This window comes from Podarcis vaucheri, assembly GCF_965113315.1.
Source record: "Podarcis vaucheri genome assembly, chromosome: 16".
In the NCBI taxonomy this organism is placed as follows: domain Eukaryota; kingdom Metazoa; phylum Chordata; class Lepidosauria; order Squamata; family Lacertidae; genus Podarcis; species Podarcis vaucheri.
Genome location: NC_138754.1, coordinates 28,042,206 through 28,055,271, shown reverse-complemented (window position 1 = coordinate 28,055,271; position 13,066 = coordinate 28,042,206). Strand labels below are relative to the sequence as shown.

At 49.6% G+C, this 13,066-nt stretch overlaps 1 protein-coding gene across 5 annotated transcripts in view; it reads left to right on the top strand.

The window, feature by feature from the left end:
- Positions 1-13,066, top strand: part of CABIN1 (calcineurin binding protein 1) — a 58,673-nt gene that overhangs the window by 32,529 nt on the left and 13,078 nt on the right. For all 5 annotated transcript variants that reach the window (XM_082202971.1, XM_082202970.1, XM_082202968.1 and 2 more), the window contains exons 30-33: positions 5,272-5,435; positions 11,255-11,351; positions 11,438-12,100; positions 12,927-13,001. In XM_082202971.1, coding sequence (XP_082059097.1) covers positions 5,272-5,435; positions 11,255-11,351; positions 11,438-12,100; positions 12,927-13,001 — 999 coding nt within the window. The remainder of the gene's footprint in view (positions 1-5,271; positions 5,436-11,254; positions 11,352-11,437; positions 12,101-12,926; positions 13,002-13,066) is intronic.

Genomic DNA, 13,066 nt, shown 5'->3' with positions numbered 1-13,066 from the left:
GAAGAACCCATTCCCCCTTCTTATTCTTCATCATCTTTTTCAAACCTTCCCGTCATCTTTTACCTCTTCATCAACAGGAGAATTTTCTAGGTCTGCCAGGGAGGGATGCGTGAAATGTGTGGCTGCTGTTGCCGCCAGAATCCCTTTTCCTCCTCCGCATGGGAGTTGAGACTTTTCAGCAGCCTTCCGCCCCCAACCCCTTAAAGGGTTGGGGTTGGAATTGCTTCACTGTGTGGGAGAGCCTGGAGGGAAACCAGCCAATTCCCCTCCTTTCTCTGCCATCGCTGCCGCCATTAGGAGTCAGGATATCACCCTGCCCCCGGGTCAGTGTCCCTGGGCCAGTTGTCATCTTTCAAACACTCCTTCCTTGCAGCTATTTCTGCCAGGAAAGGGTCAGGGTTTGATTCTTCTGCAATCCACACTCACCTCTCCATGTGCCAGGAGAAATGGGGGTGTTGCAGCCTGGAGTCAGCTCTGGCTCCTACAGATTGCAGTGCAGTGTTTTTCCATCCCAAGAAGTCTCAGATCTGCAGGGCCATCCAACATACAGCCACTTTCCCAGTCCCTGACAGCTCATCATTTGTCTTCACTCATGCACCATGGGGGGGGGGGTAGGAGGAGTCAGCAAGTCTCTGTCTAGCCCAGCCTTGGCTTCCCAGATGTTGTTGGGCTACAAGTCTCATCTTCCATAGCCAGCAGAGGGGGATGATGGGAGTGGTAGTCCAACATCTGGTAACCCAAGGTTGAGAAAAGCTGGGCTAGCCTATGAGGTGCAGCCTCATAGGGGATCACAGGCCACTCTCTACCAGGGGTGATGATGGTTCCCATCGGCAGGATTCAGATATCAGCCTCCCCTCAAGAAAATCTACAGGGGGGCTACCTGGACTTCACCATATCACCATTCACTGGGCATCAGACAGGTCCCCCTTTGCCGGTGTGGCCTTTGGCCAGAAGGTGCTGCTGACAGTCCTGTGCTCTGTAGGTAGGGGTCTGCCTGCTCTGGGATTCTGGGGCTCCTTATTTACTTCCTTCTGCTGTGGAGTGGAGACACTTCTCTACCAGCAGAGAAAGGAACATGGGGACCTACCAGGATGTTTCTTATGGTTGGTCTGCGGAGGGTGTCCGCCTTCACCCCAATTCTCAGCTACAAAGGAAGGATGCTCCCGTCTTGGCTCACAGGGATTTTAGTCAAGGGTAGTTTGAGGGCTGGGTGGAGAAGTTTGCGTCTGCTATACTCTCTCTCCTCCGCCTCTGCTCTTGTTCTGTTGCTACCATTGCTGGGTCAATATAATTCTTCGGGCTTTTTGTTGCGCCTGTTGCATTAGTGCTAGGGGCTTCCTCCTAGCAGACATTTCAAGTTTGTTTAGAACATACCCGTATTTTTCGCTCTATAAGACGCACCAGACCATAAGACGCACCTTGTTTTTGGAGGAGGAAAACAAGAAAAAAAATATTCTGAATCTCAGAAGCCAGAACAACAAGAGGGATTGCTGCGCAGCGAAAGCAGCGATCTCTCTTGCTGTTCTGGCTTCTGGGATAGCTGTGCAGCCTGCATTCGCTCCATAAGACGCACACACATTTCCCCTTACTTTTTAGGAGGGAAAAAGTGAGTTATAGAGCAAAAAATACGGTAAATTATATTATCTATGGATAAGAACCATTTGAAGACTAATTCAAGTGGATTTGAAAACAGAATTGTGATGTGTGGGGGTTTTTAAACAGAAAGATGCTACGCTGCAGATGAGCAGTCTTGTCTTGTAGATGCACAGAGGGGCAGATTCCCGCCTTCTTGTTGGCTTGTTCAGTGGACAACTGAGTTGAGGTCATATTATGATTTCCTGTCAGAAAGCAGGAACGAGGCAAGGATTCCCCATGAGGTGCGCTTGGGATAGGATCTGCAGATCAGTGCAATTGCTTCATCAAGTTCAGTTATGCAGATATGAGCCCTGACTTGTGTCTAGCGTATGTGTGTGCTGGGGCAGGCTTTCCCTCGGGAACAGTAGCTAAATAACGTGGCCTCTTTTTATAAGAATGAACTACTGTCAGGATTGGGTTTAGCAGCTGCCCATCACTTCCACTTTTGGATTGTCAGCACAATGTCACCCGCTGTGGCACTGTTTTCTCCCCCCCCCCAAAAAAAAATATTCATGGGATAAAAAGGTGCAAAGAAATTGGTACTTCTCTAAGGAGATTCAGGTAGTTGGGATTCTGTTTTCATCGTCTGCATCCTCCTAATCACCAAGTGATTTAGGCTTCCCATCTTAGGTGGATGAAGGCTTCTGCAGTCCATCTTATTTCCTAGAGCAGGTTGCAATAGCCTTGGCTGGGGCAGATGCTGCTTATTCTTCCAGAATCTGGCTTAATGGCAGTGCTCTTTTCATGCAACGTATAGGCAAGGCTCCTGAAAGTCTCTCTCTATAGTATTGTATAAATGTGTTATGCAGAAACGAACAAGGAGAAACTGAAAATTGATGGGAGGTTTTAAAAAGAAAAACGGGATCTGGGCTCAAACTGTGAGTCATGTTCTTGAAATCAGCTGCGTTCATGACCCAGTCAAGTTTCTGAAGACTGTTGCCGCCAAGTTGGCTGCTGCAGATAGCGTTGGTGTTGTGCTGGGTGCGGGTCAGGCAGCAGATTTTGCTGGTTTTAAAAAAAACAAACCCAAAAAACAAACAAATCACCTGGGTTCTGTTGTTGGGGCCTTGATAGAAGCCTTTCAGTGGGAGCTGGAGAGAGTTAGCTCTAGAAACAACAGGTGACTCTCCCCAAAAGCGACCTGGGGTGAAGTTTTTTTGTCCTCCGTGCCTGGTTCCATGCGGAGGTGGGGGCTTTTTTGGCTGAGCGAAGCGTGAAACGGGCCAGAAATTCTTGGAAGCCTCCAAAGGCCGGGCAGAGCTGCTGCCGCTGCTGCTTTGATGCAGGCAACGCTGGAGCCTGGAAGTGCCCCGGAGAGGCGACGCGTGTTTTCCTGGCTGCGCGGCAACTACGCTTGGGGGAGCCGGGCGCTACAGCAGGTCCTTCGCGGTGACGTTGGTGGGGCGCCCTAGAGGAGAGGGAGAGCGAAGTTTGCGCAGCCCGGCCGAGGCAGAAGCTGGCGGCGGCGCCGCTTGGCTTGGCGCTCTGGCTTCCCTCCGGCGCGGGGGTGTCGGGGAGCTCCGCCTCTCCTCTCTCTCGCTGGCTGGCTGGCTGCCTTCCTGGCGGGGCTTCTCGGGGGCGGAGAGCCACGTGACGGGCGCCGTCTCGGGGAAGAGCCCCCGATGGCAGCGCCAGCGATGGGCAGCGCGGCGGCTCCCGCTGCCGCCGCGGGGCCTGCCGCTTCGCCTCCGCGCCGCCGCGGGGGAGCCTTCTCCGGGGCGCGGCAGGAGGCGGCCTTGCGGGCGGCCAGCCCCAGCACCACCACCAGGGCGCGCAGCTGCCGGGAGCCGCCCTGCGCCCAGCATGGTGAGAGCAAGCGGGCGAAGGGGAAGCCCCCGCCTCGAGGCAGCCTCGGGGCTCGGCTGCGCAGCGCCCGGCCTTGTTTGGACGGGGGACTGCGGGGGAAGCCCCGGGAGGCGGGCGGGGGCGGCCCCTGGGCTGGCCGGATTGCGTGGGAGGAGGAGGAGGAGGAGGCCTGCCGAGCGGAGCGCCGCCTCCGCCTGCAAATCGCGCGGGTTTCCAGTTAGCAGCGACGCGGCTCTCTTTCCTCGGCTCCCGTCGCCTTGGTTTAGGTTGCGTAGGTGCCGATGGAGCCTTCCCTTCGCCCGCCACCTGCCGGGGAGCCCGATCGCTTGGCCCGCCGCTCCGACGGGGCGCCGCGCGCAGCTCTGCTGCTCTGACTTCCCAGGGGAAGAAATGCGCGGCTCTTTCCGGCCCTGGAAGCAGAGCTGGGGAGGGAGGTCTAGGTGAGGAAACGACGGAGCGCTGGCCGGGCGTGGAGCCCCGGAGAGGCTCCTTCTCTGAAACCTCTCTGGCGGTGCCGTGGGTCAGCTGGAAACACGAGTCCTTGTCTCCAAGCTCTTGGGATGCTGTAAATCCCTTGAGCCCGCTCGGAGGTGCGCTGCTGGTGGCTGCTCCAGTGTTTGTGGTCTGTGCCCCAGAGAGCCTTCCCAATTGGTCCAGCCGAGATGGAGGATGGAAAGAACGAGGGAGGGATACAGGGAGGAGGACAGGGGGAGACAACTGCTGGCCAGCAGCTGTCTGTCCATTGAAAGCACATTTCCCACCCCCTCCGAAAGAATCCCGAGAACTAAGTTTATTCAGGGCACTGTGAATTGTAGCTCTGGGAGGGGTAAACTAGAGGTCCCAGGATTCTTTGGGGGCACACTCAAAGGCACCTTGAATGTATGGTTAGTATGGAACATTAGTCAAGGAGAAGCTTTGGACTATGTGAGAATGTGGTTGCAAAAGTGCCATGGGGTATGCATTGGGTAGTGTCTTAATGGCACACAGCACACACTCTTCACCTTCCTTTCTTTTTTTAATCTTCCATCATTTTGCGGACTTCTGTTTGTTTAAAAAACATTTCTTGAAGGCTGGGAATTCAGTTGCCTCTTGGGAACTGAATTACTTGTGTAGCCTTTTACAAAAAACAGGCCTGCGGGACTTCTGTTTGTTTAGCCCTTAGAGTCCTGTGTACATTGCCTCCTCAATGGGCATCTTCTCTGGATTTTTTAATCCTCCCTTTACATGAGGAGTTTGCTGTGGCAGGTCTGCAAATAGCTCTATTCAAGCCTAGAAAAGTCCTTATACTTGCCCTTTGCATGATGTATTGGATAACAAAGTTAAGATCAAGAATGTCTGCCCTGCAATGGAATGTCATGGTTTGTTTGTTTACATATTCTCTGTGCCTGATGAAGCCTTTCAGTTTCAGCTTGGAAATCCTGAATGAATTATTTCCAGTTGCATTTCATATATTGAAACTGCAGGTGGGGAAGAAACTTTTGTCCAAAGCTGTCGCTAGGCCTTCTCAGAGACCCAGAGAGGCCCTGGCCACTTCCTGCTTTGAGGCGCCCTAGATAGAATAAAAATTAAAGTGGCAACCCAAAAACAAGGCATGAAAAATAAAATGAGGTATATTCACAAATGCTGTTTTAGCTGTGAGGGTGTGCCACATTTGGGTCAGGTGTGCAGAAAAACAGGTTGTGAAACTCACCGAATGCCAAAAATTAAAAAAAATTGCCTAAATATGAGCCTCCCTTTGAGGTTGTTGCCCTGGGCAAGCAGCCCTCCTATCGCTTGCAATATCTGCTTCCCACCGTTGATGGTTTCCTCCTGGTTTCTTCCCCTGTGCAGGGAATCTGGCGCATCCCCGTGGATGAAATTGATCGTCCTGGTAGCTTTGCCTCTCACATGAACCGCTCCATCGTCCTTCTGCTCAACGTCTTGTCGCAGCTCAAGGATTACAACACCCTGCTGAAAGTCTCATCTATGCTGCAGAGGACCCCCGACCAGGGAAAGTGAGGACGGCCCAGGTTTCTTGTTTATGGCTTGAAATGCTAAGATACTGACCCCTCCCCACCCCCATGGCCGAAACCCTTCTTAGCTCTTACATATATTAGTTAGAGAATAACGATGGTTGGTTTGCAAAAGTGTTTGTTTTCAGCCTTGAAGCCTCGCTGTCTAGACTGAACAAGCTGTATCTTGGCTTTAACGCAGAGCAGTTCGTCAAAGGCCAAATCCGGGCACTTTCCTCCCCACTGTATACCCTGCAAATCTCTTGTCATTTGTAGGTCCCCTTCAGCTGCTCTCAGTGTTGAAAATGAATATTAAAAATCCTTTCCAGGAAAGGAGAGAAGCAAAAAGATAGGAAAAGGATACAGGTGAGGGTGGGGGAATAGAGATTACAGAGGTGCTGGTTCCTGGCTTTTGTACCCTTGGAGGCCTTTTGGAAGTTATTCCCACCACAAGAGTTCAGCAAATAACATCAACTGCATTTCCAGCACCTCAGAAACCACTCTTCCATCTTTGACTGCTCAAAGTAATTGAGCTCTTAAGGTGGGAATATGCTCATTTTGAAGAAGCATGTGGTGTGCGTGTGTCACAGATCAAAATCGCAGATAGGCTCCCTCACATCTTTCTTTGACAGTAGCAACAGCAGTTAACAGTTCCATATTTCCATCCTTTTTGCTTTTTCTCGTTTTGTACATCGGATGGCATTGCTGGGATCTCTTTCCTTCCCCCCATAAACTGACAGTGTAGATCCTTCGCTGGCTTTAATGATTTCGAGGTCTTTTAGCAGAGCTAAATGAAAGACACTCAGTCCTGATTCCTTTCAATAGAGCAACTTTCAGGACCACATTTAAAGTTCTCTGCATAAGGACACTGCCTCATACTGAAATAGGTGGACTCAATATCGCCTGCACTGGCTGGAGATGTCAATGAGGATTGAACATGCGACCTTCTCCGGGCAAAGCAGGCCCCTTCCCCCTGCACTCTGGCCCCTTCCCCACAATGGTAAGGGTCTCAACCCCTCAGTCAAGAGGCAGGCTGAGACCTTCCAGTGGCCAAAAGCAGATGAACTGAAATATTTCATTTGGGGGAGGGGGTGGAATCAATGAAGTGTGGTTTAAACGTTACATTCAAGCATATTCAATTCAAGCTTTGCTGCAGAATCAATGTTTTCTGGACGGCTTGAAAATTGATTAGATTTCAAGAAAAACACATGAAGGCTCTGAAGAGTGCCAGCATACTAAATTTAGCGTGGGTTAACAGCTGTGCTCATAAATATATCTGCTTCCTAGGGATGGCCCCTTGGAAAAAGTTAATAACCGCTTTATGTTAGATTTGACTGACATCCTATCTCTTCCAGTTCCCCTGTTTGGCATGTATTGCGTGCATTCATTGTGCTAATAATTAATTTTATGAAACAATGCATTTCTAAAAAGAAGAAATCTTCCGCCCACATCACTGCTGGCTTCTGGCTGCTGTTGGTTCTTTGGGTGGAAAGTGGTTTAGGGAGCCAGCGTGGTAGAGCAGTGCTATGGTATAGGGGGAAAGGGGGGCAGGCAGGAAAAACAGTTCATCAGTTCCATACCTCCCGCACTGAATAAGCCAGGACCCCCCAAATTCCCAGCTTTCATTTTTTTAAAACAAGCAAGCAAATCTCTAACCCTTGTTTTTGTTTTTCATAAATTGAAAATGCCTCTTGATTGCGAAGAACCTCAGAGTGGCGGTCGTAGGGCCCAATGTGAGAGGCTAATTGTTCACTCAGTTGTTTGGTGAGGATCTTGCCAGTTCCTCCCTTTTGGGTTTTTAAACCAATGAACAAAGCTTTAACAATGGCTGACATTTAGGGAAGCAATCTAACTTATTTATTTTATAAAAATATACTGCCCACTCACATAAAATATAAATACAGTGCACAGCAGTATCTGCAAATAAAATAAAACATATATTAGTAGTAATAGTATTATGACTACTACTGCCCCTACTACGGCTGCTGCTGTTGTTGTTGTCATTGTCATCATTTGTTACCCTCTCTTCACCCTAAGGTCCCAGGATGGGTTACAACGTTAAAGCACAATATTAAAAAAAGTTCTGAACAACTAACTAACTAACTGGTAAAAAACATCCAGAACATGTGTGACTGTCCGTGAGTGATTTTTACTTGCCAGTCACTGCCAGCAGGCAGAAACAGGCTAAGTTTTCGCCCTCCTCTCTAGGCTGTCTTTTTGCCTCCATGGCTGCCAAATGGCCAAGTTTCTCCTTGGAGCCTTTGCTCATGCGGAGCCTCCATCATGGAGGGCTGCTTTGTGACCCCCCCTGCCCGGAGTGCTGCTGCATTGCAGTCCTCCTCTATCCAATACTCTTAATTTTTTTCCCCAGTTTTCAATTTAACAACAATAGTCCTCCTTTACATTTGTATCCCTCATTTTGACTTCCCTCCACTCCTCCTCTGGTTACATAGTGAATATGTTTAATTAAACTGCACGTCTCCCTTAACATCTTTTTTTAAAAATTCTATTTACTTCCCCCCCCCAAAGATCACATTTTAAATGCTTGATTTTATATTAATCCTGCTAATGTATTTAGTTGTTTACAATGATTCTTTAAATAATCTACATAACATCCCCATTCTTTAATAAAAACACTTTCTTCTTGATATCTTATTATTCCCATACGTTTTGCCATTTCTGCATATTCCATGAACTTTGCTTGCCACTCTTCCTTGATTGGGATGGTGTCCAATACTCTCAATAGGACTGTAGGCCCCTTCTGGGGGACAAATGGCGGGGGTACCCTGGAGAATTGAAACCGCCATACCTTTTCCTCCTCCCTTCCTTTCTCTGCCTATTGGAGAGCCACCTGAGTTGGTGACAAGTGAATTGCTGAGGTTATTGAGGTTCCCAGAGTTGACTGTCACATCTAATCACAGCTGCACCTTCATTTCCACTTGTATGTTAGCAACAGCAGCCCCCTGCTGTTCAGCTGATTAGCTTCTGAGGATTCCCCTTAGCTAAGAAAAGCTCTTTGACAAAAAGAGGAGCTTTCGCTACCTGCCTGTCACAGAGGGAGCACCATGGCTGAGGCTCTTCCTCCCTCCATAATTTCTGTCTGAAGAATTGCTCATCCACTGATGGGCAGCATCCATCAAAACTAACTTTTAATAAATTAGGAACTTAATTTTACAGTGTTGTTTGGCAAAGTCTTTCTTAACCTGGATGCCTCTCGATTTGCTCTGGTGATGAAGGTTCATTATCTAAGCTTAAAATAATAAAAAGTTATCTGGGAGAATTGATTGTGGCCCTAGGAGGTCAACTTGATTGCTATGCATTAAGAATAAGTTGCTTGGTTACTCCCTTTTTCATGATGCTAGGCAATGCATCTCTAATTGTGGGCCTCATTCAGTGCCAAGTAGCTGATACGGCCAATTCCAGCCAGTCCATTGCCCAGGAAATCTTGAGAGTACAAAGCCTTCCATGCCCCTTTAGTGCCTTGTCTGAGATGTTCTTCACTGTGTTTGGCTCTCTGGAGACTGGCTGGCATGTTTATTTAGCAGTGGATTAATTTACTCCATCAGGGTCTAATCTGGGGCTGTCTGCAGCAGCATGTTAGGGGAAATGGAATCATCATCACTTCAGTTTTTATCTCTGCGCAGGTGAAGCAGATCTGGCGATGCTCTGTGTATGGATTTGAGTAGATTTCGTGAGTTGGTGCATGGAAAAGACAAACAGCCTTTTTGCGTGCTGGTGCAACAGGAAGGCGTTCTGGAGTTCAGGACAAGCGTAGCTAAGAAGCCCAGCGGATGTCAACAAACCCAGTTAGAAGCCAAACGCGTTGATATTAAGCATGATTTCTAAAAGGATTTAAATATTTGTTTGAGAGCTTTTGCGTGGGTACCCGACGTTGGAAGCAAATGTGGGAGGAGTGTCTTTTTCTGTGTTCATTGTTCCTCTTTAAATAGAAGGCTACGGGCTTTTAAGAGCAAAGCAAGTCAGGCTTTGCTGTTGTGGGCAAGGGCATGCACATGGTGAAGCAGCAATGTGGTTGCCCCCTTTGCCCTGTCCTTGGGCTAGCCTTGCCCCAAATGGTTGTGGGTTGAATATAGAAGGAACTCCTCATGAGCAGCTGCAACACTCAATACTACTGGGGGAGGAGGCAGCATTATGACCCCACTTCTGAGTCCCTATGTGGGTACCCTACATACGAGTAACCCATGGATCTCACATACGGGTGAAAACTTAAGGGACGTCCACTGATGGGACTCTACCTAAGCAAGGGGTAAAGAGATGATGGTGCAGGCAGTAGCTAAGGAGAGGCCTTCCAGCCTGTGTAGGAAGCCATGAGAAAGACCAAGGCAGTGTTGGCATGAATGTTATGCAAATACTGTTGGAGGTTAATGGAGGAGGAAGAGAGGCCTTGCTCAAGGCCAGGAATGTTAGGCGCTGCTGGTACCTCCAGGGAATTCTCAGCTAGTAGCCATACACTCTGATGATGGAGAAGGCAGACCTGGCAGACACTATCTCTTTCACAAAAACATTGCTGGGATGAGGAAAGGAGCCGCTGCTCCTGTTTCTTCCTTGCATCAATTCCCCTCTTGGTGCAGAAGCCTTGGAGGGCTTGGTAGGCCTCAGAATGGGGCCACACAGTGAGGGGCGTATCTTTGGAAACAGCCTCCTACGATCTAGAGGCGGTTCCCAGTGAGTTACTGAGGGATACGCAACATTCTTGTGCTGGCCTGCTTAGATTCTCAGCATAGCCGAAGGATTTAAACATAGTCCATGCCAGCACGTAATCATGTGTGGCTCTTAAGACTGAAGCTGCCGCTGGATAAAATCGTGAAATGGATGTATTGTTGGGCCTTTGCTTCTGGCTTTGTGTGAGAGCAGTCGAAGGAAGTTTGTTTTCTTTAAGCAAGCTCACTAGACTGGAGTGAAACTTCTTTATTGTGTATGTGTATGAAAGAAAAAGAGACACACTTGTCTCAGGTTAAGGAAAAACCATTGTAGTCTTCGGTGCATTTTGAACAAAATGATATCTTGGGGACATCTGAAGAGTCCTTGAACTGGATTGGGCCACAGGGGGCATCTCCTCCTGGTCTCAGCAGTAGCCAGCCAGGTACTTCTTGGATGTCCACAAGCAGCACCTGAGTGCAAATGGCTCTCTCTCCACGTGTGATTCCCAGGAACCTGGTATTCAGAGGGATCTGGTGGTCTTCTGAAGGTATTTTCAGTCACAGTGGTGAGATGTGGTTAGGATTAACCCTCCTTTGAAGGCTGGTTTGTCAGAAACTGGGTGGGCAAGACTGTCTCCCTTTCTTTTAGCACAGAGCACCATGGTTTTGTTTGTATTGTGGCTCAGCTCACGTCTTGTTTGTGCAGTTAAAAGATGCTTCTGGAGCTTTTTGGTTTAAGGGCTATAGGCTCATAAATATTCATCATCAGCCAAGCTACCTATTTAGCATCGTTGGAGTTCACATGGTTAGGCGGGAGACATCTTCTCCACCAGCCCAAAATGAATATATTTCAGGGCAGGCCTTCTCTATGTCAGGAATGAACTTGAGTAGCAAATGATGTCGTAGTCTTGGACCTGAGCAAAGCACCAGTGGTGGGAAGGGAAACTCTGGCCAGATTGAGCCAAGTGAACTATGGATTCTTAGTTTTGTCCTTTGAAAGGGGTGTGCGGTGGCCAGCAGTTGCTTCATCTAGGTGGTTTTTGGAGGCAGAGAAACCAGCAGGATCCAGAGCATTTGAACTGCTGTCTCCTCAATTTCAAATGCATCTGCAAGTCCTGTAATCAAATGCCTTCCTGCCCTCTTTTTTCCCCTGTGCTGCAGGAAGTACTTGCGGGATGCAGACCGCCAGGTCCTTGCCCAGCGTGCCTTCGTCCTCACGGTGACTGTGCTGGAGGACATGCTGAATGAGCTCACCGAGGTAAGGCCCTAAAATCCCTGCATGCTTCTTGGTTGGGGGGGCGCCCCTCCTAATTCAAGGGGACAAATTCTTTGTCTCTTTTAAAGGTCTCCGAAGATCCAGACTCCAAGTGCTGCAGCTTTTTTGCGTCCAGGATGACGACCGACGTCTCTAACAAAGCAAATGCGGAAGAAGGACAGGAAACCCTCCCGCAAAAGGCAGCCTTGTCTGAAGGCGGGGTGGCAGCTTATGGTGCAGAGAATGGGGTGAAAGAAGCCGCCCAGGGGGTGCAGCAGACCCCCACCGCCATGGACACAGCAGAGCTACGGGAGGCAACCCCTGAGGGAGAAGCAAAAGAGGCTCCCCAGCCGGGCTCAGCGGAGCTCATGGACTCTGAAGGATATTCTGAGGATCCTGAAAAAATGGGCTCTTCCTATAGAGGCCCTGAGTCGACCCGAGGGCTGCCCGGGCGGATCCCTAAGGACAAAAGCTTAGAGAGCAGCCGGACGGCCGAACTGTCCTTGGAGGAGCTGAGCATCAGCTCTAAGCACCAGCAGTTGGAGGCGGCCAAAGTCCGCGTCCAGGCAGCTCCGATGGAGGAGGTCAGCCAGAGGCCAAGCCGGAAAAGGAAACTGATCGATGACACAGAGTCGGGGAAGACCCTCCTCTTGGATGCTTATCGTGTGTGGCAGCAGGGTCAGAAGGTCATGACCTACGACCTGGCCAAGATCGAGAAGATCATGTCTGAGACGTACATGCTCATTAAGCAAGTAAGCAGCAGGGTTGAAATGTGCCTTTGCTGTCATGTTGGGCAGAAGCTGACAGGGTCTTGTATTATTGTTTGTGTTGTCTTATTTGTTCCACGGTGACCGAGGAAGAATGCTGGTGGCTGTCACTGTGGCGGCTTGGTGTGGGCTCTCAGGAGAAGCTCCTTGGCTTCTGAGGACTACATGGGTGGTGATCAGTCCCCAAATGGTCTCGTTCTTAGAAAATCCAGGGAACTGAGGCAACACCCTCTTCCTGGCCTGACCTATCTGTTTATGCTAAGACCCGTGGGCCAGGATCAGCACTGCACCAAATGGAGCTCTGGTCAGTTTCCACATTGCCCATTTATTTTTCCAGTATAATTTTTAATCAGTAAGGGACAGTACTGCAGACAAAACCTCCTAGCAGCAGCAGCAGCAGCAGCATGACTATCTCTTGCAATGATGCAGAGGTAGGGCAGGGCAGCAGGGAAGTGTGGGTGGTGCAGGTCCAATCAGAACTATCCCAGGCCACATCCATCTATTCCGCTCACACACCATCCCAGTCTGTGGCAGCAGCACCTCTGCTAGGGGGCTGGGCCTGTAGTGCCACTCCTCAACATTGTCCCCCTGGTCAGGCCAATGGGGGTCATTAAACCAGTCACCCAGGAGGGACAAAACACGAGGTCCGATTGAAATTTTGCAGAATGAATCCACTCGCCAAGACTTTGATTGCAAGTTGCCTTGTAGCAAATTTCAAGTGAGGGTTTGTTGCCTTTTGGCTCTGGAGGCTGCCTTTCCTGTGGGCATTTGTGGACTTGCTTCTGCTCATGGTGTGGGTTTCTTTCTGCAGGTGGATGAGGAAGCAGCCTTGGAACAAGCTGTCAAGTTCTGCCAGGTGCACGTGGGGGCCTCTGCACAGAAGCAAGTAAGTTCCGAGCTTGCTAGGCTCTTGAGCACCACCAGGTGTGTGGCGTCCCCAGGCTTGCGAGA